The 27,206-nt window shown below is 46.0% G+C and overlaps 1 protein-coding gene across 3 annotated transcripts in view; it reads right to left on the reverse strand.

Annotated features, from left to right (window-relative positions):
* Nucleotides 1-2,841: 2,841 nt before the first annotated feature.
* USP35 (ubiquitin specific peptidase 35) overlaps nt 2,842-27,206 on the reverse strand; it is a 28,668-nt gene continuing 4,303 nt past the window's right edge. For 2 of the 3 annotated variants that reach the window (XM_069808546.1, XM_069808545.1), the window contains exons 2-11: nt 19,319-20,015; nt 18,113-18,248; nt 14,157-14,286; nt 12,401-12,502; nt 9,376-9,534; nt 8,749-8,942; nt 8,534-8,627; nt 6,872-6,978; nt 5,081-6,296; nt 2,842-4,416 (exon numbers count right to left, since the gene is read on the reverse strand). In XM_069808546.1, coding sequence (XP_069664647.1) covers nt 4,246-4,416; nt 5,081-6,296; nt 6,872-6,978; nt 8,534-8,627; nt 8,749-8,942; nt 9,376-9,534; nt 12,401-12,502; nt 14,157-14,286; nt 18,113-18,248; nt 19,319-20,000 — 2,991 coding nt within the window. In that variant the 5' untranslated portion in view covers nt 20,001-20,015 and the 3' untranslated portion in view covers nt 2,842-4,245. The remainder of the gene's footprint in view (nt 4,417-5,080; nt 6,297-6,871; nt 6,979-8,533; nt 8,628-8,748; nt 8,943-9,375; nt 9,535-12,400; nt 12,503-14,156; nt 14,287-18,112; nt 18,249-19,318; nt 20,016-27,206) is intronic. The other variant, XM_069808547.1, reaches the window with a different exon arrangement.

Raw genomic sequence — 27,206 nt, forward strand, 5'->3', positions numbered from 1 at the left:
GTTTTTCAGCTGATAAAGTGAATTTCATACTATATATCTGCTCCAAGGACACACTCTGGTGTGTGCAGGGTGAGGACAAATACTGCCTTCCTTACCCATCACCAGCTCAGCACACCAAATCACTCGTAAAACTTAAGCAGAAGAACAAAACTTTTTCCCCAGAGTTAAAAGTTTAACCCCCCTCTTCAAGATCCTTATATATACTTTTTAAAAAAAAAGACACCTGGGGAAAGACACCTCCCTAAATCACAGCCCCCGTAATCCACATTTTTAGACAAGAGTAGCATCACCTCACATCTGCAGCATATCTGAGATCCCAAACCTGGAGCTGAGGACTGCTGCGGGCTCTCCTCAGCCAGGGGCATGTGTGACACTACAGGCCAAATGATTGTATATACTATAGTATATACTTTACCGATATACCCTATACAAATATTACTGTTATTACTAACACTAATATTAATACAGTATATACTATAACTGGTATGGCATAGATACTAACATACTATATTAATGCTATACTAGACTTCTGTAAGGCCTTTGATACAGTCCCCCATAACATTCTCACCTCTAAACTGGAGATATGGGTTTGATGAATGGACCATTAGATGGATAAGGAATTGGCTGGATGGCTGCATCAAAAGAGTTACAGTCAATGGCTCGGTGTCCACGTGGACATCAGTAACAAGTGGTGTCCCTCAAGGGTCCATACTGGGACCCATACTATTTAATATCTTCATCAATGACATGAACAGTGGGATTGAGTGCACCCTCAGCAAGTTTGCGGATGACACCAAGCTGAGTGGTGTGGTTGGTGCTCTAGAGAGAAGGGATGCCATCCAGAGGGACCTCCACAGGCTTGAGGATTGGGTCCATGTGAGCCTCATGAAGTTCAACAAGGCCAAGTGCAAGGTCCTGCACATGGGTCGGGGCAATCCCCAGTATCAATACAAACTGGGAGCTGAATGAATTGAAAGCAACCCTGCGGAAAAGGATTTCTGGATACTGGGGAATGAATAGTTGGACATGAGCTGACAATGTGCGCTTGTAGCCCAGAAAGCCAATCATATCCTGGGCTGCATCACCAGCAGCATGGCCAGCAGGTCGAGGGAGGGAATTCTGCCCCTCTGCTCCGATCGGGTGAGACCCCACCTGCAGTTCTGCGTCCAGCTCTGGGGTCCTCAGCACAGGAGAGACAGGGACCTGCTGGAGTGGGTCCAGAGGGGGGACACAAAAATGACCAGAGGGCTGGAACACCTCTGCTGTGAGGACAGGCTGAGAGAGAGTTGGGGTTGTTTAGCCTGGAGAAGAGAAGGTTTGGGGGGGACCTTACTGTGGTCTTTCAATACTGAAAGGGGGCTTACAAGAAAGATGGAGAGAGACTTTACAAAGGCTTGTAGTGACAGGTTAAGGGATAACAGTTTTAAACTGTAAGAGCATAGATTTAGATTGGGCACAAGGAAGACATTTTTTATGGTGAGGCTGGTGAGACACTGGCACAGGTTGCCCAGAGAAGCTGTAGCTGCCCCATCCCTGGCAGTGTTCAAGGCCAGGCTGGATGGGGCTTTGAGCAACCTGGTCTGGTTGAAGACATCCCTCCCCATGGCAGGGGCATGGGACTAGATGATCTTTAAAGGTCCCTTCCAACCCAAACCATCCCATGGTTCTATGATTCTATAATATTAGCCATGTATTACTAACTCTCATATATTATAGTATACTACTAATAGTATAGTTATAATAATATAGCATATGGTATAGTAATAGTATTCATACTAATAATCATCATCAATAATATTAATAAATTATATTAATGCAAACTTTAGTGTATGTTATTTAGTATATTACTCATATCTTACACATATTTATACAATCTGATAATTGTGTAATTGATAATTGTGTAATATATGTGTATATTATATATGCATATAAATACATATTTATACTATATACATATATATAGTAATTATTTTGGGGAGAGGATCATGGAGCAACTGTAGATAATGCTGTGAAAACAGAGGCTCAGGACTGAGTCCAAAAGGGAAGTCCAATGCTCAGAATTATAGGAAATGAACAGAGACTAAACCAGACCACCTCGTTACACCATTGAAACTATCCAGGCTGCCATCCATGCTGAGCGCTGCGTACAGTTTGCCTCTGCTCATTTCACAAACTCATTAGAATCATTCATTAAGTTTGGAAAAGACCTCTAAGATCATCAAGTCCAATCTTGAGGAAAAAACAAGACATATTCAGGGAAGAGCGTAGCTATGATACAGCCTCTCCATTTTCCATGTTGGGCTGATTATCTGCCTTGATTATTTAGATTAGGATCTCATCAAGGCAGAGACAGTCTCCTGCAAAAGCACCTTTCAGCACGAGGCGCAGAAAATGCCTCCAGGTGACACTCCAGCACAAAGCAAGGAGCTGGCATGACAGCAACATGAAAGCTTTCGGCAACCTCTTTGGACAGGAGGCTCATAAAAGTCTATTAATAATACCAGGAAACACTCTACTTTCTGTCTAACTTCAGCTTTGGGTCCATATTTATTTCCTCTTAGCACTGCTTTAAGTCTAGCAGACTTAAATACAACGAACACACTCCACGGCTCATCTATAAAACCTCACTAAGAGGATTGTGATCTGCAATCGGGGGGGCACCCAGCTCTGGGCTGGGGGTCCCCATCCCACCTCTGCCTGCTCCCCTCTTCCAAGCCACCACTCTGCAGGGTTGTCCCACGTCCGTGAGGTTGGATGCTTGTCTTCCATCAGCTTCCCCATCTCTTTCTTGACCCATCAGCACAATAGCTATGAACGTTGCAATAAGAATCTAAGCCTCTATGTTGAATTAATTAATTTCCTTTATTTATATATAGGAAAGGCAATAAAAGAATATGATAGTATACGCCAGAGATTTGATCCCAAGCGTCCTCTCTAGCAGACTTTCGTCTCACTTCATCCATAGCACTGTCCGTGCTTTGTCTATTCCTCCACGGCAACGCAATATTCCCACCCCAATACCCCACGGTCAGGATTAGGCCCTGCACCCAGGACCTAAGGCACAAGTCTCTGCCACTTGAGCTAGAGATCTCTACTACAGGCGCAAGGGAGGAGCAGGCAAGGACAATGGCTGGGGAGGGACATGGGAGGGAGCCGTGGTCCTCTAGACGTGCTGCCCGGGGCTTGGGTTGGCCTCCCGCCGCCAAAATCAGCCCCCGACCCATTACTGATTTATATAATACATTGGTTTACATAGTATGTATTTATATTGGGTTGATATAATATATCTGGTGGGCTACTCTCCTGGCAAATCAGCATTTTAAAAAAATAGCTAGTGGGTTTAGGGGGGCTCTGTCATTTGCTGCTCAAGATCAAGGTATCCCAAACAAAAGCCCGAGTTTTAAAGGGCAGATCCAGCCCAGAAAGCCATGAGATGACAGCAACAGAAAGAGGCTAACCAAGTCCTAAAGACACATCTGGAAAAGCAGCTGTGTGTCTGGGCCTGCTGTGTACACTAGCAGCATCCGGAGGTCACCAGTAACACAATGGGGCTTTGCTGGAGCCCCAAAAACTATCTTGGCTGGAGGGGTTTGTGCCCCTCTGCCTCTTTTGGGTGCTTTGCTGCATAAAACCTTCTGGTCCACCTGCCACTGCTCACTGTGACCACGCAGGCTTGCAAGCTCACTGCCCCACCAGATCAGCATTGCCACATTGGCTGCTCAGCATTTTTCAGCCTTTTCAGCTGCCTTCTACCTTTAGAAGTGTGTCAAGGTGGGTTCTCAAAACCACATTAAAAAAAAAACAACCAACAACCAAGCAGAGGTCCCCCCAAAACCGACTCAGCGCCACGGGAAGGGCTGCAGACGGGATGTGCATGGGACACCTCCACCCCTGGGACCCCGCTGGGTCCATCTTCATCCCCGTCCCTGTCCCCGTCCCCTCCCCAGTCTGGAGGCATGGCTCACAGCAGGCAAGACATGGCTACACTGAAGCAAAAGGGCACTTCTCTGAGCTGTCAGCAGCTGCTTATCTCCGCGTTAGCTTAGTTACATTAAGGCGTGAAGACCAAGTGCATAGGAAGCGGTGGGACCCTCCATGCGCCTCCAAATCAGCCCCTGAGTCCTTTTCCATTGAAATGTTCCCCAAATCCTCCTCCAAGATGCTCGCTGTCATCAGGGTGAGGAAGAGGAGCCTCTGTCTTCAGGTTGGCCCCGTGGACATTGGCTATCTGGTTTAACCCGTTGGCTAGAAGACGAGTCCATGAAAGGAGCCGGATCCGCCCCCGCCCGCTGCCGGGCTGCAGCCCCCCGACGAGCTGTCATCATCCTTGTCCCTGTCAAGGTCTCTCCACCAGAGTGGGGATTTCGGCAAGGCGGAAATGTAGGCGGCTCTGTTCCTTGCTTCTTTTTCCTGTTCCTGGGAGAAGGAAGGGGGAGAAATAACACAAAGATATCTGCAGCTAAATATGGGTGGGGGGATGCTCCCACCTTCCCCAAAGAGCCAGGAACCTGTTTGTTTGCCCCCGGGAGCCTCCTCCAAATTAAACCAGGGTGAGAAGGGCCATGTGCTCATCTCTAGAGCTCAGCGGGAGGGATACAGAAAAGCACTACATCTCTCCAGCGATCAAAAAACAGCCCTTCCATGTCACCTCTAGGAGAAGAGGGACCCCTCAAATTCCCCTGGGTGCTGCTCATGTCGCATGGGACACTGCTGTTTGGAAAGCATTGAACCCCACCGGTTGAATGAAATCCATCCGAGTTTGTATTCCCAGCTCGCCCATCTTTCCCAGGCACTTACGAGAAAATTTCAGGCAGAGCTGCCTGGGGCGGGCAACAGCAAGTCAACCCCGAGCACATCCACGAGGTGTCTTGCACCAACCTCAACGCCCGGTTTCATCGGGAAACTGCAACCTGGGTGCTAAAAACTAAAAAGGGTTTTGGCTTCAGGGAGCGGTGGGTATCTGCACATGCGGATTTATCCGCGGGACATGACCCTGCTGCTGCCCAGATGGGTGGGAATGTGGCCCGTGAGGTGGGCAGCTGCAGGATCGCCCCCTCCTGTGCACGGCAGCCGGAGTTACCTGCAGGTAGAGGATGTTATCTTTGGAAATGGCTTCCATCAAGTCCTTATGGAGGGAGGGTTCGCCGTGCAGGCGGCCGGCCTCGGCCAGAGCCTCGTGCAGCGGGCAGCTCTGCCTCCCTGGCCGCTGCCTGTAGAAGAGGACGTAGGCAGTGTCCTTGGGGAAGAAAGAGGTGACGTTGCTGACCGATTCGAAGGAGGAGAAGGAAACTCTGGTGTCGTTGAAGAGGTACCACTGGATTTCAAAGTCCAACTGCTTGTCAGGGGCCAGTTTCGGTGCCCCATCCCGGGGCTGCCCGTGAGGGACAGTGTCGGTGCACTCCCTGGAGTAGCAGTAGTAGTGGCCACTCTCGGAGGAGATGCCTGAATGTACCACCACGCTGCAGAGGTCATACACAACAGACATGAAGCCACTTCCCGGGGCAGCCCTGTCCTTCCCACGATGGCAAACCTCCTCGGTTTCCTCCGGGGTGACAAGGACAGGCAGCTTGAGCACCACGGGGATGGAGACGTTGTCCAAGATCTTCTTCCTCTTCATAGTCCGTGGGTCGAAGGAGAACCGCAGCAGCGTGAGGATGAGGTAGTGTGGACCCTCCGTCAGCTCCGCCACCTTCTCGGCATCCTGCAAGGATGCGCATTTCTCACAGTGGTATTTATTCTCTGCTGTCAGTCTCTCCGGGGATAGAAAATAGTTGATTAAATCTGGTACAGATCTGGAGTCCTTGGGAGCACACGCCTGCTCCCCAAAAGCCAAGAGAGGGTCTTTGGCTGCATCCACACCACTGGCATTGCCACTTAAGGGATTTGCCGCTTCTCCTGGATCCTGGAAACCCAACGTTTCCACCGGCATCGGCGGGGCTGCAGGGTCTCTGGCCATGGGGGCCTTCCTCTGGATCCAGGGAGACCCCGTAAGCTGGCTTGAGTTTTCAGGAGGCTCAATAAACTGCGGGCCAATTTCTTCCACCGGTAAAACAGACGTGCTCCCACGCATGTGCCTGTCCGGTGGGGGAAAAGCCAGGGACAGGTCTGTGAAGGCTTCTTCTCGGGAGGAGACGTTCAGACACTTCAAGCAGCGGATCTTTGTCATCATTTTACCCCCAAACATCTTCTCAATCAATGTCTTGTTTAAGTAATGATGCTCCACCGCCTGAGACATCAAGCTGGATTCCTTGAGTTTCTGGTAGATCCTTTTTCCAGTTTTTTCTTCTTCATGTAATCTTTGGCAGGGGAAAAAAAGGCTGCATTATGCAGTGATACAATACCAGGAGGTAGTTTCTAAAGTAGGGTTTCTATTCTTCACTCCGGAGAGTTAATCCGGGTTAACCTGTCTGTGCCCAGGGGTCTGGTGCTGTGGGAGGAAGGTGGGGAGGAGTTGGGCAGGATTTGGGAACCTGAGGTTTCCATGTGCCATTGACCCCCCCTGCTTCTAGAGGGATCGCTGGGATACCAGAGATTCAGGATTTGTAGGTAAGAGAAAGGCAAAAATCAACATTTTACAGAGGAGGCTGAGTGGTTTGTCTGGCAAATCTCTAAACTTGGTACAAATCTCTTTGCCTTCAGAGCAAAGGCAGGCATTTTCAAGTTCTGACCTTACCCCTAAGCCAGCCCAACCAGGGTTTTATCAAGGAGCCCCGGACCAGTCTCACCATCTTTCACCCCAAGCCTCCACTCTCCCAACTCGTCCAGGTCTCAGCCGCTTGCCCCGTTTGCACGTGGGTCAGCATTAAACATTACATCGGGTCTAGGGATGCCGTTGTCACCAGGCTCCGAAATCACGGTGCTTGCCACGTACCGGTCCAGCAAGTACTTGAGATATTCCGAGCAGTCCTGCTGAGCACCGGGGGTGAACCAGGGTGGCCAGGAGGCAGAGAGGAAACTCTCGGGTGAGATGGCAGGTCGCTGGCAGCAACACAGAAGAAGGAGAAGTGGATTTAACCCTCGAGATTTGGTTCTCACTTCACATAGGGGGATGGAGAGGGGAGGGGAGGCTCTTTCTGGCAGCTTCACTGGGAGCAAGATGCGCTCGTGTGCCTGATAAGGTCCCCTTTTTTCCCCTACAAAGGCTAATCCCAGTGCACAGGAAGACTTGCTCGGTTTGCTGCAAGCCAGGACGGTAAGGATGAATTTCAGCCATTATTTTACATATACTTCTATAGAATATCCACGTGTTTATTTCTTCCTTCAATTTTAAAACGGTTTATTGGCCTGACCCAGAGACTTCTACTTAATTCAGCCTGAATTTAATCTGATGCTCCATTTAATTTGATCAGGATCTCTCACCAAATCCTTTCATAAAAAAAAAAACAAAGCAAAAAATCCACTAAACTTCCACCCGTCATTCTGATCACTGCAGGGAGGTAATCTGCATTACTGGATAATGTAATCTCTGCTGTTAGGAAGCTGCTGTCTAATTAACATGGAAAAAGACCCATGTTTGGCAAAGAAGTGAGTTTAAGAACAGCCCAAAGAAGAAAAAAAAACTAGAAGGCTATTAGGAAATTGGCAGGAAAATATTAACCATAAACTACACAACAAGCAAATATGCTTCTGTATTTGCTCATCACAGATCACAGACACCCTTACCTGACATCAAAAACTAGACTCTTCTATGACCAAATATTAAATTTAACAGGTTGTCTATATTTTTCCTCCAAAAGTCATCTGTAATGACATAATACCACAATGCAACAAGCCAGCTCTGTCAGTCAAGGCTTGGAAAATGGAGAAGCCCAGATGACTAGTTTCACACCAAGGGAAAATTCACTGGACTTTCAAAATCATGTATTTCTAGGGACAGAAAGTTATATTTCCAAGAGAGGAGCTAGATATGACGTAGCTGTATCTCCAGGAGTCATTCGTATTAAAGTTCATGTTTGTCAAGAAAGCATTCATAATTAATTTGTTTAAGGGTGTTATTTTTATTTTAATTTCTCTCCCATACAGAGGATTCAAAGCATCTGAAATCTACGGGGGTTTTTTGTTATTATTCTTTTAACAAAACCACTTTTAAGGCAATTGTCATTGATTGCTCATGCTTTGCTGTGAAGCAAGGGGACAAGCAAGTTGCTGCTGTCTTCTTCCTTGCTGCGTAGCAAGGAATAAAAACCTCTGCTTTATACCAACAGGCTTTTCAGCTGGCCACATATATGTAAACTATTACCAAAGGGACTTCATTGTCAGAACTATTAGTTATTTCATCAGTCCAACCCAGGAAGACCACAGGCTGAAGACAGGCAGCCTGGTGTGAACACAGCTCACTTTCATGGGTGATAGGAGCTTGCCTCCTCCACCCCCAAATTAGCCTCTCTCATATAAACAAAATCTGTCCCGTTATAAAAACCCACCACGATCCACAGCTCCTTATCAGCACGTTGGAGTCGGCAGGAAGCAACTTGGAGACGAGCCTTTCCGCAGCCGACAGTCCAAACAAATAACTAGAACATGAAATAATTACCTGACTGTGCTCCAAAAACGCAAAGAGCCACTGGAGCTTTGTCATCAGGGGCTGGGAGTTGCCCTCAGTTAAATTCAACACTGAATGCCGAAAGCTGCAAAAGAAAAGCAGAGATGCAAACCGTAAGATGGAAAATCAGTGCAGGACGCGCAATGCCAGTGTGATGAGCAACGCCTGGAGCAGTCTTGAGTGGGAGCAAGGGAGCAAAAACTCACTCCGAAGCCATGAAAAGAGACTGTATGATGCTGTTCATGTAGCACGTGTTTCCCAAGTTAATTAACCCAATCTTTCCTGTCTCTGATTTGGATGCCAGGCGTGGGTAGAAGCAGGCCAGCTCGTTCTTCTGGGAGGTCCAAGCATTTTGTCCCAAGAGATGTTTAATACGGTCTTCATTTGGAATAGGAAGAGCCTTGGAAAGAGAGATCTGTGTTACAAATCGTTATCTTTCCATGTGAAGAATTAGTAATGGGCAACAGCAAAACTCCACTGCTAGAGGTGTTCACGCAACTCATTTCCCCTGCTCTTCACATGAACATACATCCATGCAAGGCAGTGTTTAGCTGCTAGTATTAGTCCTTTAGAGGCATTCAAGATTAAAGCTATAGCTAAAACCCACAGGCTCAATCAGGACTTCTGCAGGCTCACCATAAGAAAAGTATCTTCCCTCAACTTGCCTACGTGGGTCTCAAACTCAGAATTTTAAACCCTTTGTTCTACCACAATTTGAGGTGTTGAGTTTAGGACATGTCTCCCAGTAGCACAGTCCCTCTGTACTAGGCTGCAAACTAAGACGCCATTTCCACATGGAAAACAGAAAAATGGCCGAGAGATGCGTATCTTACTTTAACTGCTTCTAGGACTGGTTCGTAGAGATCTGGAAATCCTGAGAAGCGGAAGAACATGCAGTGGATGAGCTCGGCCAGCTGCTCCAGGGAGCTAGTGGCAGAGTTGGAGTCCTCCTTCTTCAGAGAGGCCACCAGCCTGGGGATGTGAGGGAGCAGCTGGAAAAGGAAAATTCATTGCATCAAAAATGGCTCCAATTACTCGCAGAGCTTTAACACGCATGCAGGGGAATGAAATTCACTCTCAGGCAGAAAGGACAGTCAATGGGAGTTGACTTCAGTCTCATTCTGGACTTCATCCTTCACCCTATGAACTCAACAGAAACTCTTCTGTTGACGTTAGTAGTGCAAATGCTATAGACCTCAGAGGGTTTCATGTTGCATGACACCTGCAGGTTTGTGCTGCTGCTTCACTGTGCTGTGATTACCATTCTCTGTGCAGATCAATCTCTACTAAATCACACACCCACGGTGGAAGGGAGTGTTATATGCTGACTGCCAAGTGCAGGGATTCAAATCTACATGACAGATGAATTAGCCTACAAGAAGTGTTGTCTGGTGTGCTATATTTTATTTTATACTGTATAAACTAAACTGGAATTGGTATGGTCGGGTGGGTGGCGACAGGCATATAAACAGCACATTTGTTATTTTGCTTTCATCTAGAAAATTTAAAAATTAACAAGCAGATGCAAACGCAAATGATACATTGCTCACGGGCACCCTCTGCTGACCCCACAGCTGCACAGAGAATTAATAACCTATTTCCAACTCCACAGATGTGCTAGAGTGACCCTGGGCACTTTTGCAACCTTTTTCATATTTATATTTTATGTTATTTTTAACCCAGAACAATCCTAGAGTAAAGTTGCAGGATCCCCAGTCCAGCCATTTCTCTTCCTGCCTTCGGCTTCCTCTCTTCTTTCTCTCTCTCTTTCTTTCTCCTCAAAGTGTTGGAGATTCTAACGATTTTCTTTCCAACAGGAAGGTTTTTTGGGGGAAGCAAATGAATCTCAGTACCATTTTACACATCAATATTTTGCCAAGCTGTGATGGGAACCATTCTCAAAACCTTTCCAAAGTGCCAGGGCAAACACAAAAAGATAAGAAGCAAGACAGGTTTTTGCCCTGTTTTTAAAAAATAGGGGAGGAAATTTATGCTTGCTGGGCTGCAGATGGAAACTTCAAGCCAAGAGTAACCAACAGCTTTTGGAGTGTTTCAAAATTTGGATGCCCCACTGAAGACAATCCATTGGAATGACCCTATTTTTAGAAACCAAAGAATTTCTCAAGAAATTCAGGCTCATTTAAAATGTCTCCAGCTGAGGAATGAAAAAATATCAGTTGAAAATGTTGGCTAGCTTTGCTTTTTTCCAGACTTATCTGTTTATTCTGTGAATTTTAGGTGAAAAGCCAAATGTCAGGGCTTTAATGAAAAAGTATAAAATCAAACATTAATAGGAGTAATTTTCCATTACTGCTTTTATCAGGTCAATCACTGCAAGCATGCCTTTGCCTTTAGCTTTGCTTTTTTATTACAGCATTCCAGGGGCAACGCCAGTGAGAAGCGGAGCCGTGCATTAGTGTCAACAGCAAGATAAAATACAAAATATCACTGTGGAAATGAAAAGAGGAGATTCAACTGCTGCTAAAAGTGGTTTTTGCTTTTAGAAGCAGAGGATTCATGAAGTGGAAGTGTTCGGATCCAGTCTCCAAGTCGTATTGTGCTGATGCTGTGCAAGGCTTTGAAAGATGACCTATCACTTCAAGAAATGGTAACGGGCGCCCATATGTCGATGACAATTAGAAGTCACCTGTGGGATGGGGCCCACTGAGTCCAAAGGACAGTCAGGCACCTGCTTAGGAAACAGCAAAGGTTGTTTAAGAATATATTCCCTGTCCTCCACTGCCTGAACCCTCCGAGACGCTCTCAATGCAAAGGTTTCACCGAACGCGTCCCGAAGCCAGAGTGGCAGCATCTACCGCACCTCAGCTGAAAGGGTGGGAACAACATGGGGCCATATCTTCTAAACCTGCCCATGAAACTACATCCCAAACCAGCCTTAGGGTCAGCATAGCCCCACTCACTTTCCTGTCCCAGGCCACCCCTCCACCTCCTCCCCTTTCCTTCTCCAGGCAAAGGCAATAGTGCAGGTTTGTGGTTGGCCCACACCCAGACCAAGCTGGGCAATACTGACCATCACGATTTTCTGCTAGGTTCGCTTTCACCTGGGCTCCTTTTACAACGCAGTTCAGCTGTACAAATGGCTCAGCACAAGGGAGAAGCAAGCGGTCTAAGAGCAAGAGCAGGGAAGAGGGGAACCTCCTCTTCTACCTGCAGGGCTGGCAAAAAAACAGGTTAAAATCACTGCAAGAGCACTACAGCTGCTGATGATGAGACCCTCGGTGTGGCTTGACGGGCCATCCAAGATATATTTGCATTAACTGCATCCTCGGCTGGTGGGCTTTGAAGTTGAGAGGGGACCATGGGGATGCACTTGCCCATAGAGATCGCTCCTCCAGCTGGTGGAGCACCGCAGAAAAAAAAAGTGGAGCATGCACACACTGCACACATTTCAAATCTGGAAGCGCCAAGCCCCAACCAGCTTTATACTGATTTATCCCTGGAGATGAGCCATCCAGCTGGTAAGCCTGAAGAGAAATTGGAGGAACCATCAGAGGAGAAAGCAAAGCCTGACTTCTCGTCTGCACCTCGCTTTCTGACGCAGGGTGATTGCTCTGTCTGTGGCAACCAACTCCTTTTAGGCTCAGGACTTGCCTCTGCATCTCAGCACCGCCTCCATGGTGCCCAAAAAGCTGTTTGGGCTGCAGGAGAGGCTACCTGCAGCTGCCAGGACAGGCTACAAGTGGATGGACAGGGTTTGATTTACCTCAGTGAAATCAAGCAGATGAGGGAAATATTCCCCAATATCTCAGCCCCTTAGGTTCCCTCCCACCCACGTTGTCCCACGGCATCATTACATTCAGGGCAATGCCCTCATCTGGGTGCCGTACGCAGCCTTACCAAGTGAAATGCCTCGTGGGAGTGCTGGAAGCTCAGCAGCATGTACTGCAGGACGGACAAAGCCCCCTCTCTCACGATGGGGTACAGCAACTTGGAGAAGACCTGGTGGGGGACAAAAAAAAAAGCAAATGAGAAGGCAAGATGGCACTGCAACACGCAGGAGAAGGGGCTGGCAGGAAAGAGAGGCACTGGGCATCTGCCACGGCTGCTGGTCTGTTCCTACGCCACGATGGATGTTGAAGCAAGCAGCCTGCAGCCAGGTCTCCAGAGTCATCTCCTGTCCAGAGCACAGCCTCAGAGCATCCTAAAAATACCGCCTGGGTTATCCTCACTCTTGCAGGCTTCTGCAATGCCTGGCACAGTGTCCTGGTTTCAGCTGGGATAGAGTTAATTTTCTTCTTAGGAGCTGGTACAGCGTGTTTTGGATTTAATGTGAGAATAATGTTGATAACACACGGATGTTTTAGTTGTTGCTAAGTAGCGCCTATCCTAAGTTAAGGATTTTTCAGTTTCCCGTGCTCTGCCAGCAGGTGTACCAGAAGCTGGAAGGGAGCATGGCCAGCACAGCTGACCCGAACTAGCCAAAGGGATATTCCATACCGTAGAACGTCATGCTCAGTATATAAACTGGGGGGAGGTGGCCAGGAGGCACAGATCGCTGCTCGGGCATTGGTCAGTGGGTGGTGAGCAATTGCACTGTGCATCACTTGTCTTTTCTTGGGGTTCATCTTTTATTATATTCCTTTTCACTATTATTATTATTATTGTTGTTGTTAGTATTACATTTTATTTTACTTTATTTATTAAATCATTCTTATCTAAACTGCAGGGACAGCACGGCCTCAGCGCTCGGCCCCCCTAAAAATCGCATGTTATTTTAAGGGCTGTGTCCCTTTCCTATGCATTAACAATGAAAGGAAAGATAAAGAAAAGCCAGAGATGCTTGGCTGCTCTCCCACTGCTCAATGCATGTGGGGGATCACAGGGACAAATGCAGTTATTGATAACGTTTCAATACTGATAATTATAGTCTTGATAACTCCTATGGTGACTTCCACTGCAGCCTAGCCAGGTGTTAACCCCCTTATAAGAAGGAGGGAACAGCAGGACCACAGCATGGAAAATGCTTTTGAAGTGGCAACCAATTTCAGCACTTGGTCACACGGTTTTCAGAGAACGGCAAGTACTCACTGCTGAAACACGTGATGGCAATGGCAGTGGGGGCTTTATCTGAGCTGGTAAATGAACTAAGGCCAGGGTACTGGCTTTAAAACTGACCTGTGACTGTGTGGACTGTTAACATGCTCACTGGTATGTATTTTGCCTGTGCCAACCAGCACTGATCCAGGCACAGCTGAAGGAGAGCGTGTCACGCTCCCAAAGGCAGGTTTTACAAGAGCTCCATAGTTTGGGAAGGATAGTGTTTGGTTGGCTTGAAAATCCTCGGCTTCTTTTATTTCATAACCTTTAAGATATAAGTACCTCTGCATACCAAGACCTAAAGAACTGCGGGTCGTTCTGGAGGACATCGTTCCTAGCTGCAAAACCAGTGTCAGCCCACCACCCCCCGCAGCAATGCAGCATTCGCAGAGGGTGCCGGGGACACAACGGTCCCTCCAAACCCCCTTGGGACAGCATACTCTTTCCCATACATCTAAAGTCACCTCTCGCCCTCATTCAGTTGAAAGGCAAGAAGACATCTCAGGTGCAAGCAGAAGTCTGTTGTTCACATTCATGTTTAAAAGAGCCCACTGACCTTTTCAATTTTCGAAAGAGTAACTTCAATCAAGATGCTGAACTTTTTCACCGCAGCCAAACCCTTCAGCAGAGCAATGATCCACTTGTCTATGTTCTTTCCCAGGGGCCAGGACACCCAGTCAATCATCCTGAAATGAAAACTCTTAAGGTAAATTTAATGCACATATTGTGAAAGCCAAGCTCAGCTCTGGGTTTAACCTCCTCCAAATTTGTGTCTAGTCAGTGGGATGACCAAGTAAGAGACGGGCCCTTCCTAAGGCATTTTACATGTTATTCAAAGCACAACAGAGCCTGAAATGGAATTACCCCCATGTCATTATCACACTGTGGTTCATCAGAGGACCAGATCCAAGTCCATAGAAGAAAGCAGGGATTTCTTCCACTAACTTCAGTCAACTTGAGTTCAAGTTTTTAACACTGTTACGGTGTTCTATATACCACCTGCAAGAGGTGTTGATCAAGGTCTCTGTATTGTCACCATTAGAAAACAAGTGACACTGGTATGATCTCTGCATTGTTACTGGTAAGGAGAAAAACACTGAGATTCAGATCTTTTCATTCTCTGTGTGGGAAACATTGATTTCCAGAAACACATTTTAAAAAAACACTGGTAACCCTAATAGAAGCCAGATATTCCTGAATGACACAGCTAACAAATTTCAACTATAGCCACGCAACCAACATGTCGTCATGTTTCTGCAAGTAATAAGTACTTTACAGAAGCCACTCATAAAAAACCAACCTCAGACTAAGTGATGACACACTGTTGCTGTTTAAATTTAATGTTAAGCAAAAACAGGAAGCAACTAAGGCTTGAGATCTCCAAGGGTCAAAATTTGCTAACCATTTCAGTACCTTTGATTTGCAGATATCCCAAATCTTCTGTCTCCCACATCAGTCCAGCAATCTTACCCAGTCAGTCCCTTTTGCTTATCAGCCTGTATCTCGTGCAAGATACAGGAAGGGAACACAGATAACTAACCACCACAAGGCAAAGAGCAGGAATAAGTGAAGTCTACGAGGAACTAGAAAAATAAAAGGCTAGTCAGTAAAGAAAGCTTGAAGAGCAGAATATGTTGGGATGTTGAGAAATACCAAAAGTCAAGCCAAGATGGATAATAAAGCAAATACCAGAAAAGATTCCACAGACATTTGCATCAGAGGAGAATAAGGAAAGCCATGCAATCGCTGTATACGGAGGATGTGATAGTGATTAAAGATATGATATGGCCTCTAGATGTGACTTCCAAACTAAACACAACCTCTGCCTCCATTTTCAGCAAAAGGAAGGAATTGATCAGGGTGACAAAGAGGAGGCAGATAGAAGGTTTGAGAATGGAAACAAGAGCAAGGACAGCTGATATGAAAGGAAAACATGAAGAGTTCATGAACTCCAAATGAGGAGTTGGTGATTTCTATCATGTAATATTAAACTCTGGTAGGCTTTAATGACTCTATAAACTTTGGCGTGGTGCTTTATGATGACAGGCAATGAGGGGATGACTGGGAAGAACAGATAGCGTGCCACAGGGTGTTACCATAAGTGCCAAAGTCAGCTTTGTCAGAATATATGAATTTCTAGTCAAAGGACAGAAGTAGATCATATCTGACTGGCTATCTGAAAGGAGGTTGCAATCTTCAGGATCTAATGATGTTAGCACAAACATCCTGAAGATGGCGGTGAAATCTCTGATGATGCAAAGTGGGGAGGCATCAACAACAAAAGACGAGGATCAAGGTATCATGAGGAAGACCCTGAGGATTAGAAATGCAGAACTGGGAGGAAATGTATTGATTCAAAATGCATGCAAGGCACAAGAAATGGAAGCTATGTGATGATAACTCATCTGCTTGAGGACAACCAGCCAGGCACCAGGTGATTAAAAGTTCCCAGTGTAACCATAGCCATGGAAAAGACCAGCACCATGCTGTGGTGCAGAAAAAAAGGTGTTTTCTACGGCAAAACAATGACCTCAAGCTCTTGTCCAAGGCCGTGATGAACCGCACCTGGAACCTGGTGCTCAAAGGTCACCATCGGTGTTCAAGACCAATGAACTGAAGTGGGAGCAGGTGTTGAAAAAACCTGTTAAGGTGGTCAGGGAAATGAAGAACACTTCCTGCAAGAAAAGCTTAAAATAACCTGGCTTGTTTAGCACAGCCACAGGAAAGCAGAGATGGGAAGGGACTGTTCTGCCTGCATACATTGAAGGAATAAACACCAGGGAGGCAAAAGGGCTATTTCAGCTATTTATGTTGGCATAAGATCAAATGAACTATAAGATGGCCAGAAATACGTATGGGCTGGCTATTAGAAGAGAGATTTGAACCATTAAAGCAACCCAGTGGTGGAACAGCTATGAAAGAAGAGCAGTAGGAGCAAAAGCCCTTCCTGCTTTGAAGGGTGTAGTTGAACATTCATGAAAGGGGTCTGTAATGTCAATGCCTATAAAGCAGGGAGATGGAACCAGAGATCCAAAGGTCCCTCTTTGCCCTATCTTCTTTTACACAGGCATAAAATAACCTTGTCCGCTTTAAGCTATTTTTTACCAGCACTAGTGGCTAAGTTACAGTCCTGCCTGCTGTCTGCCTGCATTGCTACAGTAGGAAGAAATTACATTTTAATTTAATTTACTTTCCACAATGCACAATCCACTAATGTTTTGGAAGCCAGGGCCCTAATTTTCCAAAGGAGCTGTTGATTTGGTATGCTAAACTTTTAAAAGCTCAGATCCTGACTTCCAGAGGTAGCAAGTGCCTGCATTGCTGTGTGACAGCAGATGCCTTCTTCATCTGGACCTGGGCTCTTTGAAACAGATACACCCCCAGGAAAAGAAAAGAAAAAAAAAATAAAAATCAGTGAGTACTTCTGAAGTCATGGATGCACATTAATAGAGACTATCTGAAAAGAGACAAACTCTAAAAGAAACTCTCTAAAGGAGATTGTGGTGTACACTTATACCAGCAGGTGCCAGGCTTGCTTTTTTTTACCGCTATTTGTTCTTTAAACGCTTGATCAGAAGCTCCACCCCACGCCCAGTTTATTCCCCTGCTACCAACTCCCAAACCTAATCTTTGGAGGAAGAGACTTCTGTATGTGACCAGTTTGCCAGGGATCCTAAGCTGAAAGATCTTTTCAACCAGGACATTTTTCTTTGATTTTCTGGGCATGGAGCACACGGTCATCGAAAGGCCAACAGTCGTGAAGTTTTCTGGGACACCCGTCTGCTGTAAACATGCTGCCAAAACTTCCACATTTCTCCTAAATGATCTTAATTACATTTTGCAGGCATTTGCTTAATGTTTGGCTAATTCTGAGTAATCATTTACTCATCCTTCTGTGTGACAAAGAATGTTTTCAGGAATGATGCAATTGACTTTGCAACCTCTATATTTAGACGCTGGTGCTCTTAGATTTATCGCCTGGAGCTCGCAGCTGCAGGTTCCCAGAAGGAGAAAAAGATGGAGAAGAGGGTTAAGAACTGAAATGATAACTTAATCTTTTGTCTTGGGTTGCTCTGGACTCTGGGAAAACCATGATCTTCCCCAGCAAGTCAAAAAGAAGCAACGATGTCCTTCTGAAGGGAGATGGGAATCAACATGAAATTCTGTAAAGGAGATTTTTGTGAAGAAAAGGCTCTCAACAGCTTCTGGAAAAAATCAAAACTCTTCAAGATTTCTTATGTTAGGCATCCCATAACACTACTTATTTCTAAGAAAAAAGAAATATAAACAGCAACAAAAAAAATCAATAAATAAAAAGTCTTTATTCTAGTTCTCTGCACCCTCAGGGCTGGAAGGAAGGATCCAGAAATTCCCTTTTTCCCCCCACACTCCTCACTAGACAGCACCAGCCAAACTGGTTGGGATAAAATCACGCAAAGGAACTGAGTGCAAGCTTTGGTGCAGGTTTTTCTCCGAACTGAGAATGATATTCACTAATGCAGCTTCTCCTACCTGCCAATGGCCGTCATCATTTGCACATCAGTGATGCTGTCATCGTTGGTTAGGTTTCTTATGACGCCATCCATGAGCTCCAGAGGGACAAACTGGACCACACTGGCCAAGGCGTTGGATGGCGCTTCCTGCTCCTCTGCAAGAGATGGATGAGCGCCAGCGATGAAGATGTTAGTCGCCGGGAAAACCAGGCACATGAGGTCATTTCTCATCTCTAAAAGCCAAATCATTTCTGCCTACGTAAATGGAGCGGATAGTCAGCTGGTGTAAATGAGCAATGCGGAGTCCACACTTAGCTGCGCTAGGAGGACAATTTCCCAAATCCCAATGTAGCACATAATGAGGTTGGGTCATAGCAGATGGGCTGCTGCATGAAGCCATACGCAGCCCAAAGGGAGGAAGAGATCACAGGCACAAGAGTGTTCTTGGGTCAACCCCAGGTCCCAGATTTCCTCTGCGTGCTCTCTTTATACTAAGTACTGCAAATAACTGCAATGGGATGCAATTGCAGGTTTGCCTGTCTGGAGCACCCTCCAAAGGATGAGGCTTTCATATGGAGGGCACTGAAAAACCCATCTCCTCATGGGCTGAGGAATAGCTGGAGCAGGAGCTCACCTGCCGGTAGAGAGTCCAGCCTTTTATAGCATTGGTACCCCCAAAAATCTTCTGAGACCCTCTGCAATAACCTAAAGGCCCCAGAAGTTGGATAAATATCTTCTGTCCCACCTTAAGGTATGACCACCCTCCAGAGAGATAGTAGTGCTTCCTACCTCTAGATCGGTGAGAAATAACTCCTTAGCTTTGTCCCTAATTTCTGGTAAGGAGCAGGCTGGGGGCTCCCATCAAGTCAGCCATAAGAGAGTGACATTTCTCAAAGCTTTCAAGTCCCACTCTAACCAGCCGCAGACAAGGTGCTTTCCATTAAGCCCAGCTGATACTGGAAAGTGCTGAACACACAAATTTGTGCTGCAAATATTTCAACCCAGTTAACAACTCCTGTGTACAGACTCTGTGTGGTTTCAGGGGATATTGTTTCCCTAGCTTAAAGCCCTGGGTAGCTTTTAGAGATGCTTGTTTATTGTATTTCAGCTGTGGCTGCATTTCTGGAGTGGATGAAAACCATGCAAGATGTCAGACTAATCAAATTTGACTTCATCAGAGCCAACATTTACATTCCCAACCTTTTTTTTTTTTTTTTTTAATTACCTGTTGAAGAAATGATAGTGAACAGCTCCTTCAAAGAGGGCAGGATGGCTGAGGTCTGAGTCCTCCAGATCCTCTGCAGCAGACCGCTCACTTTGTTCACCTGCTCCAAAAACTCCATGATGTCCTCTTCCCCCTCGGAGATGCACTGGAACTGCCCGATGCACCGGATCAGCTGCTGACAAAACAAGACCTGGTGTTTGCCCGTGGGAATGCACTGAGGATGTTGGGTTAAGAGTTTGCTGATCTTCGCACATTGCTTGGGGCTGGGCCTCTCGCAGACTTTCCGGAGCACCTCGATCCTCAATAAGCTGAAGATGCTGTTTGCTGACGGGCTTTCCAGGACAAACTGCAGTCCTAATTGGATATAATCGAGTACGTAATGGCTTCTCTTCCCCAGAGGTCCATAGCCTTCCTGGAGGAGACTCAGCAGGAAGCGAACGTTGAAGAACTCCTCAAATTCCTCGGGGTGGTAGTGGCCGTAGACCTCCAAAACCTCTTTCCCAATCTCTCTTTTATACTTGGTGTCCCCCGTGAGATAAAGCTTGGTAGACAGCTCCAGCATAGACCAGCATTGCTCGCTGTCCATGGGCTGCTTTGCTGCCTCAATGACGCGCCTCACAAGCCCTTGCTTCACATTGTTGGGGTATGAGGACATCACCACGGCTTCCAGTATTTTATCCATCTCTGCTCCCAGCTGCTGAAAGAGAGGAACAGAGCAGCAGATTAGTTCAAGCAGGGTCTGCCGAGCTTTCAAACCCAGGTTGGCAAGGGATGTCAAAGAAGCAGAGCTTGAGAGCTGTCTAGGACCACTATGAAGATGATAATTCTTGTGCCCTTTTCATGGAGACATTCAGAAAATTTTCCACTCTGGTGATGTTTGACGGAGACTAAAGCCCCCAGACTGACTGAATACACAAAAATACAGAACTTCTACAGACTAATCACACATCTGAGCATTTTTGTCTTGTAAACAACCAACTGCAATCTTACACTTGACCCTAGGGATGGATGAGCTTCCTCTCCTCTATGGGTTCAGCAACTCAGCATCGTACCCCACGTTTCACAAAATCCAGTGCCCACTGGAGACAGCCTGCCACAGACCACAGAGGGGCTGAGTGGGGAATTAGGGCAGCCAACGTCTTCCACTGGCATCTGCTGGCTCAGGTGTCCTCAAGGGGTGAAGATGCTCCCAATGGTTGTCTTCACATTCAGGGAAGGAGAGAAAAGCCCTGGGAAGCAGAGATGGGATTGCAGCCTCTCTGTGCAATAGCAGGGGTGTACGTCTGACATTTAAGCCGTGCTGCCAGCCACTCCGGCTGAGTGGTGCAGTCTTGGCTGCTCCCCAGGGACCTGCTGCATTTGTATGCAGGACCAACGCGAGAAGGGAGAGAAAATGCAGAGTCAGGAAAAGTTTCCCATTCGTCACGGCCCGAATTCACCAGCAATAAAGCGTTAGAGGAGAGAGTGCTTAAAAAACCCCCTAAGGATTTCCCTGGAAGAACTCAGAACAACATTTATAACCAGGTGTTGGATGTACTACTACACAAGAAACCCTGTTACAGAGTGATAAAATCAGACAGACAGGATTTCTTAGAACATTACAGGGACTGTATAAAGGCTCACCCACCACGGGTCCCCCCAGTGCCGTGCGCTGCACAAATACACGTTTGGAGAACGTCCGTTCCTGCCTATAGCCTGAAACAATCCATGCGGGAGGGAGAAGGAAGGTACGTATCATCTTCATTACCTAAATGAGGGATCAAGGCAGGACAGATCCATCCACGCTCATGGGTGTCTGACCAGAATAATAATCACCACCTTTCTGTTCCTCAGTTTCCTAATCTGTGAAATGAGGACAACACGCAGCAATTCCTAGCGGGGTTGGGTGAAACTTCCTTCGTTAGCACTTGGAAAGCATTTGAAGCCGGTAGTGTTATATTAATGAAAAACATGCACGCAGGTGGCATGTACAAGCATGGTTTTCACAGATGACATCCAGAAGGGACCTCAGAGGATGCCATCCAGGGACCATCCCATCCCCAGAGTAAGCCTGTATGTGAGCCAGAGTGTCTTCTCTCCTGGTAGACAGCTGCTTGCTGGTGGAGAAGAAAAACCCACGCCAGATACAAACCTCGAGCTCTGGCTCACAGCTACTTGGTTGGGAAGCCTTCCCATTCGACCACACATCACCTCTCCCCATCATTGCTTCACCCATAATCTCACAGGGTGCAAAAAAAAATGATATATATATATGGCCACCTCCCCATCCAGCAATGACAGCAGCCTACGCTGCAATGGCTCTTCAGGCATCACCTTGGCCTTTCTGTCCCCTGCCCGTTGACTCATACAGTTCTCTGTTCATGTGCTGGATTTATTTTTCCCCATCAAACACCACAGGTGCCTTCCCTGCAACAAGCTATGGCAGAGCTAATTCTCCTTATCGCATTATTTTCACAGGATAGAAGACATAAAATGGACTCTTGAGGGACCAGCCTGCATTAAACCAGTTACAAATGAGGACAAGGTAAGAGGAGAGAATAAAAGCCCACAGGTAATGTCTTTTCACCTCAAACAGAAAGTACCACAGTGACAGCAAAGGCTAAAAGCCAACCTGGAGAGCAGATGGGGCTTGCAGACAGACCAGAAATCAGGAGGAGCAGTTGTCCTAGCTGTAGCTCAGTGGTCACCTTGGCCATACAGAGGTTGGCACAGACCTGCCGTCAAGCTCGTATCCCCTTCACTCCTCTCTGCAGCTTCACAGACTGAGTTCTGACACCCCAGATGTCTGGCAGATAGATAAGGGACCAGGAGGAGACAGGAGGATCTACAGCATTCACTGGTTGTGTCTCACCGTTACGTAGGTACTTCCCTGGAGAAATCCATGCTGAGCCTGGCACAGCAGTGTGGAAACACCACCCAGGCAGGATGGTCCAAAATGGCTACAGACCTTTTAGACCTAATCCCATAAATTACAACAATCCACAGCCCACTGGTGTACACGGTGTTGGGTGGCCTCACTGCCTCTCTCGAGGGTGATGGTTGTCCACTGCTGTCCCCTGTATGACTGGGATTTAACTACTTTAGCATTGCCAAACTTCACCCAAATTTTCAATGCAAAGAGTCTACTGCCATCTGAATTTAGAGATAAACTTGCAGCTTCTGAAAGGGCTTGGTTCTTTCTCAGGCTTATCACGAAGGGGATGTGAGGATGGGTCACCCCTGCCTTGCTGCCTGGAGTGCAACTAGGTTTTGTCTGACATAGAGCAGAAAGGACAAGGCTGAAACAAAATCCCTCCATCGTCAATAGACAAACAATGGAGAATATCTAAAGACTGTAAAGGCAAACCATCTTCCTCATCAGAAAATGTCATAGCGTCTCATATTGACGTTAGGACCTCGAAGACACGTGGGGAGAACCACCTGAGTTGACCTTGTGGTGGAGGGTCCATGTTCTCCTCACCAATGAAGGACTTTACAGTACAAGGTTGGACTTCAGGTAACACAGTCCCACCTACATTTGTCCAACTACCTGGTGTCAGCAGGAGGGGACAAGACCATGTTTCTGTTGTGTATCAGGGTACACCAAGCTGCTCTCTGGGTGTGGGCCAGACAAAGCCAGGATGGAGGATGCTAGCAAGGGAGCTCCTAAGAAGGAGACATTTATAATATATATTACAGTGTTAGAACTATATTAAAACAACATTCAAGTCACTTTATAATATGTAATAACAAATATTACAGTCTTAAAACCACACTAAAAGAGCATTCTACACTAAAAGATCATTCACATGTCAAAGGTTAGGAATTAAGATGGCTAATTCAACCCCAGCACAGCTCCAGATGCTTTCAGAGAGATATTATTTAAAGGCTCTCATAGTAATGTTTTTTCCCCCCAGGACCTGCCTGGAGAATGAATCAGGGTTTGCAGTGAAGGAGACTGTTGTCTGTAAGATCATTGTCTCATTTGTTGTAGAAATTGGAAGTGTGTCATAAATAACCCAGGGAACTGCAGGAGAGGGAAGGACAGTTTCATTGCTGGGCAGCCGAATGCTGCCTTGGAGATCTGGTTCCTGGCTCTCCTCTGTTTAGTACTGGAATAAAGAGACTAAATATTCAGATAATCAGGCTTCTATAATGACTGCTCCTGAAGTGGAACAACCTTTCTGCACTTCATCTTCCTCACTGGCAATAACAACTCACAGAAAAGTTGGAAGGATTGGCTCATTCCTGCTTGTAAAGAGAACTGAGTTCCTGGAGCACACAAGGATGCTGTAGAAGGTCAAAGTGTTAATTATTAATCTGAAAAGCCACTTTGAGGTTTCCATCTGTTATGTAGCTCACATAGAACAGAAAGTACACAATATGAGCTTTGCAGTGAAAAAGAAAAAATCCCATGAAATGGCAAAACTGTTCTGCTCCCCTGGTGAACAATTGGCAGGAGCAACATGGGTAAAATCACAGAAACAGGAGGGAAGGGACCTTGGGAGGTCTCTAGTCCAACCCCTGCACAAAGCTGAAATTAAACTGAGCTGCTCAGTCAGGGCTTTGTCTATTTAGGTCTTGAAAACATCCCAGGATGGAGATCATACAGCCACACTGGGCAACCTGCGACAGTGCCTAATTAGCTCGTAGTGGGAAGTTTTCCCTTATTTCCAGTTGGAAACTCTTGTTTCAATTTATGTCTGTTTTTTTCTCATTCACCTGCCATGCACTGCTGTGAAAAGCCTGGCTCCATCTCCTGAATAACCTGGGGGCTGCTATCAGTCAGTCCCCAGTCTTCACCAGTGCAAGGGGTTAGTCCATCCTGGGTGAATCCATGCTGGGTTAGCCCATCCCAGGTGAATCCATCCCAAGTGCAGGACTTTGCATTTGTTCTTGTTGAATTCCACGAGGTTCTTGTAAGCCCCAGCCTGTCCTGGTCCTCTTGTATGGCAGCCCTGACCTCAAGCGTATTGACTATTCTGCCAAGTTTGGTGTCACTCACAAATTTGATGAGGTGAATTTCATCTCCTCCTCCAGGTTGTTGATAAAAATATTAAAAAGGAAAGGTCCCAGGATAGTTCCAGCCAGTTTCCTACCCAACTAGCAGTCCACCCATCTAGACTGCAGTTTCTTTTGTATCTTTGATACAAGGATGCTGCAGGACATCATCTCAAAAGCCTTACTGAAGTCAAAGAAGACAACATCCACTATTCTCCCCTCATCCACCGATCTACCAGTCCATCCTTAAAGGCCAGCACGTAGGTCAAGCATGATTTACCCTTGGTAAATGAATGCTGGTCATTCCCAGTCACCTCCTCCTTCATGTGCCCAGACACAGCTTCCAAGAGGATGTGCTCAATGATCATCCCAAGAACTGAAGGGAGGCTGACAAAACTAGGTTCTCAGATAATCCTTCTTGATTTTTTGAAGATGTGCTAGAGAGGGAGATGTGCTTTGGAAGAGGGAGGGATGTCTTCCTATCTCATCCTTGTCATGCAGATGCTCAAACCTACAAAACTGTCCTGAAGACACTCTCCGTTCCACCTGGCAGATCAACAAGTGTTGATGGCATTAGGTACCACACACTGCATTCACAAATACACACCAGGGTCCACAGTGCTTTCTCCCATGCTCCCTCAAAATAAAAAGGGTGCTGTAAAAAGAGAGCAGCCCTGGCTCCACATTTAAATTCCATCTAAAGCCACATATAAAATGAAGTATTTCATCAACGTTTGCAACAGGTGTTGCTGACCATGAGATGTGTCCCTGCAAGGACAGATACCCAACCATGCTCTACAAACCAGAGAGGGAAAAGGAATTTAAGCAAAGAGCAGCATCGACCAGCTTAGCTTCACTCTCCAAACAGAGTAAACTGCAAAAAAACCCCAAAACTCAGCCTCGGGATGAAAAGTCACCTTGGGCATTGTTTGGGTCTAATCTTCATAATCTGTACTGTTCAGAGGTGTCCTCATATTTCTCTTCTGCCTGTGTTTTTTCTTTAATTAGGGTTCGTTTCAATTGAAGTCTATCCAATTACTTCTAAATCAATTCATTCCCCTCTCCCTGCCAGCAGCAGATTTCCAGTAAAGGTTCCTTAGTATTTTTGTAGAATGCAGTATCAGTTCCCACACCCCAGATCTTACAAAGCTCTGAAAACACAGATTTGAGATGTACCTTTCCTTTAGGAAATCTTGGTAATAAATTCAGCACATTTCCTACAACGGCATCATATATAGTTTGATAAATACCACTAAAGGAGGAAAAAAATCCCACCATCCGTAAACTGATAAATAAAGTGATTTGCTTTTTACTTACAAAGGACAAGAAGAAATCATGATCTACTTCCCTGAATTCTCTGGAGATCTGGAAGTACAGAAACAAGACTCACCTTTTATTGTCCTTAACTCCTGCTGAAATGGTTTCTTTTATGTCAGCCAAGACATTACTGTTATTCTTGCTGCATCCTCCAGGCAGCTAGGCAATTAGGGCTCAATCCTGCAGCATGCTGAGCTGCTGCAGGATGAAAGGGAGCTCACACAGTGCCTTGCTAGAGCACAAAATACTGCAGAAAAAATACTGTATTCTGTAAAATTTCTACAAAATTTGCCATGACTTGGTATACAACTTCTTAAAAGGACCAGCCCCTGTTGTCACACACCTCTCTAGGTCTGTTTTCCAGGAACATCAAAGTAATTGTGTCCTAATGATTTTTTTGCAGGGAATAAATGTCCCCTTAATTCATAGGCAAAGGGGATTTTCTTTGTCCAAAGTACCTGCCTGTTCATTCAGCCAAGGAGGGGAAACCACAGCCTGCAACTCATCATTATCACATCCAATAGATACAGCCTGACCAGCAGGTATTGGACTGTCACAGACAGTCATTCCTATCGCTTCCCTATGACTATTTTTCTAAAAGGCTAAAAAGTAAAAAGCCCTCGATATAACTAGGAGGAAATTGCAATTTCCCTACAGAGTTGGAAATCATCAAAGGCCACTGCTGGGTCCTCATCCATGCTACTGTACCTCCTACTTCTGCCTCCCCGCGATCTAGTATAATTTACACATCTGGTTATACTCTTTATTTAGCTGAGATCTGGTTTTCCTGACTAAATAACCTTAATTAATGTAAGTAAGTGATGTGATTCCAGTTCAATGATCTTCTGTGTATGCATCAAGCACTCACAGTGACTTAATGCTGTGGTCTCTATCTCGAGCCCTCCCAATGACACAATTGCTGCTTCTCTCTTTACTCCTTTCTTAATTATTTCACATCCAGCTACTCATTATTCTCTAAAGCCTCAGTCTCCCTTATATATTATTTGCACCATAATAATGCCTGGAGGCTTCAACTGAAATAAAGCCCACTGGCCTACAAACTGTATCTATAGGAATATTCACAAGGGAATATATATCTCACTTAAGCGACATGGCAGATAACATTCATGCTGTTGTAGCAATATGAAATATTGAGGCACATCCAGATCAAACCATTTGCTCAAGGAGATGCAGTAGGCTGTGGCAGAGCCAGCAGCCAAACCTCTCCAGGCCTGCAAATATATTAACAGCCATGATCCACCTTACTTTGCTCGCTTCAGCTGCTATCCGAGTTACACCCAATAAAGTGCCATGGCAGAGCAGAGGATCAGGTCCATTTTTATGAGATCTGGGCAGAAACTCAGAGCTAATAACCACAGAAAAAATCCAGTTAAATACCCTTTTAGAAACAGAATTGAGACTCTACCCATCTGCAGTCATAACGGGGAAAAATTGCCAGCACAGAAGCCTGGCCAAATTTTTTTGCACGTAATTATGATCTGCCTTTCTAAATTCACCTTCTCTTTACAAGGAGATCACATATTCTTTGCTTCCTGAACGAAAGTGCTTTCCAGTGACAGATTGCACTTGT

The sequence above is a fragment of the Haliaeetus albicilla genome, chromosome 20, assembly GCF_947461875.1.
Source record: "Haliaeetus albicilla chromosome 20, bHalAlb1.1, whole genome shotgun sequence".
NCBI classification, from domain to species: domain Eukaryota; kingdom Metazoa; phylum Chordata; class Aves; order Accipitriformes; family Accipitridae; genus Haliaeetus; species Haliaeetus albicilla.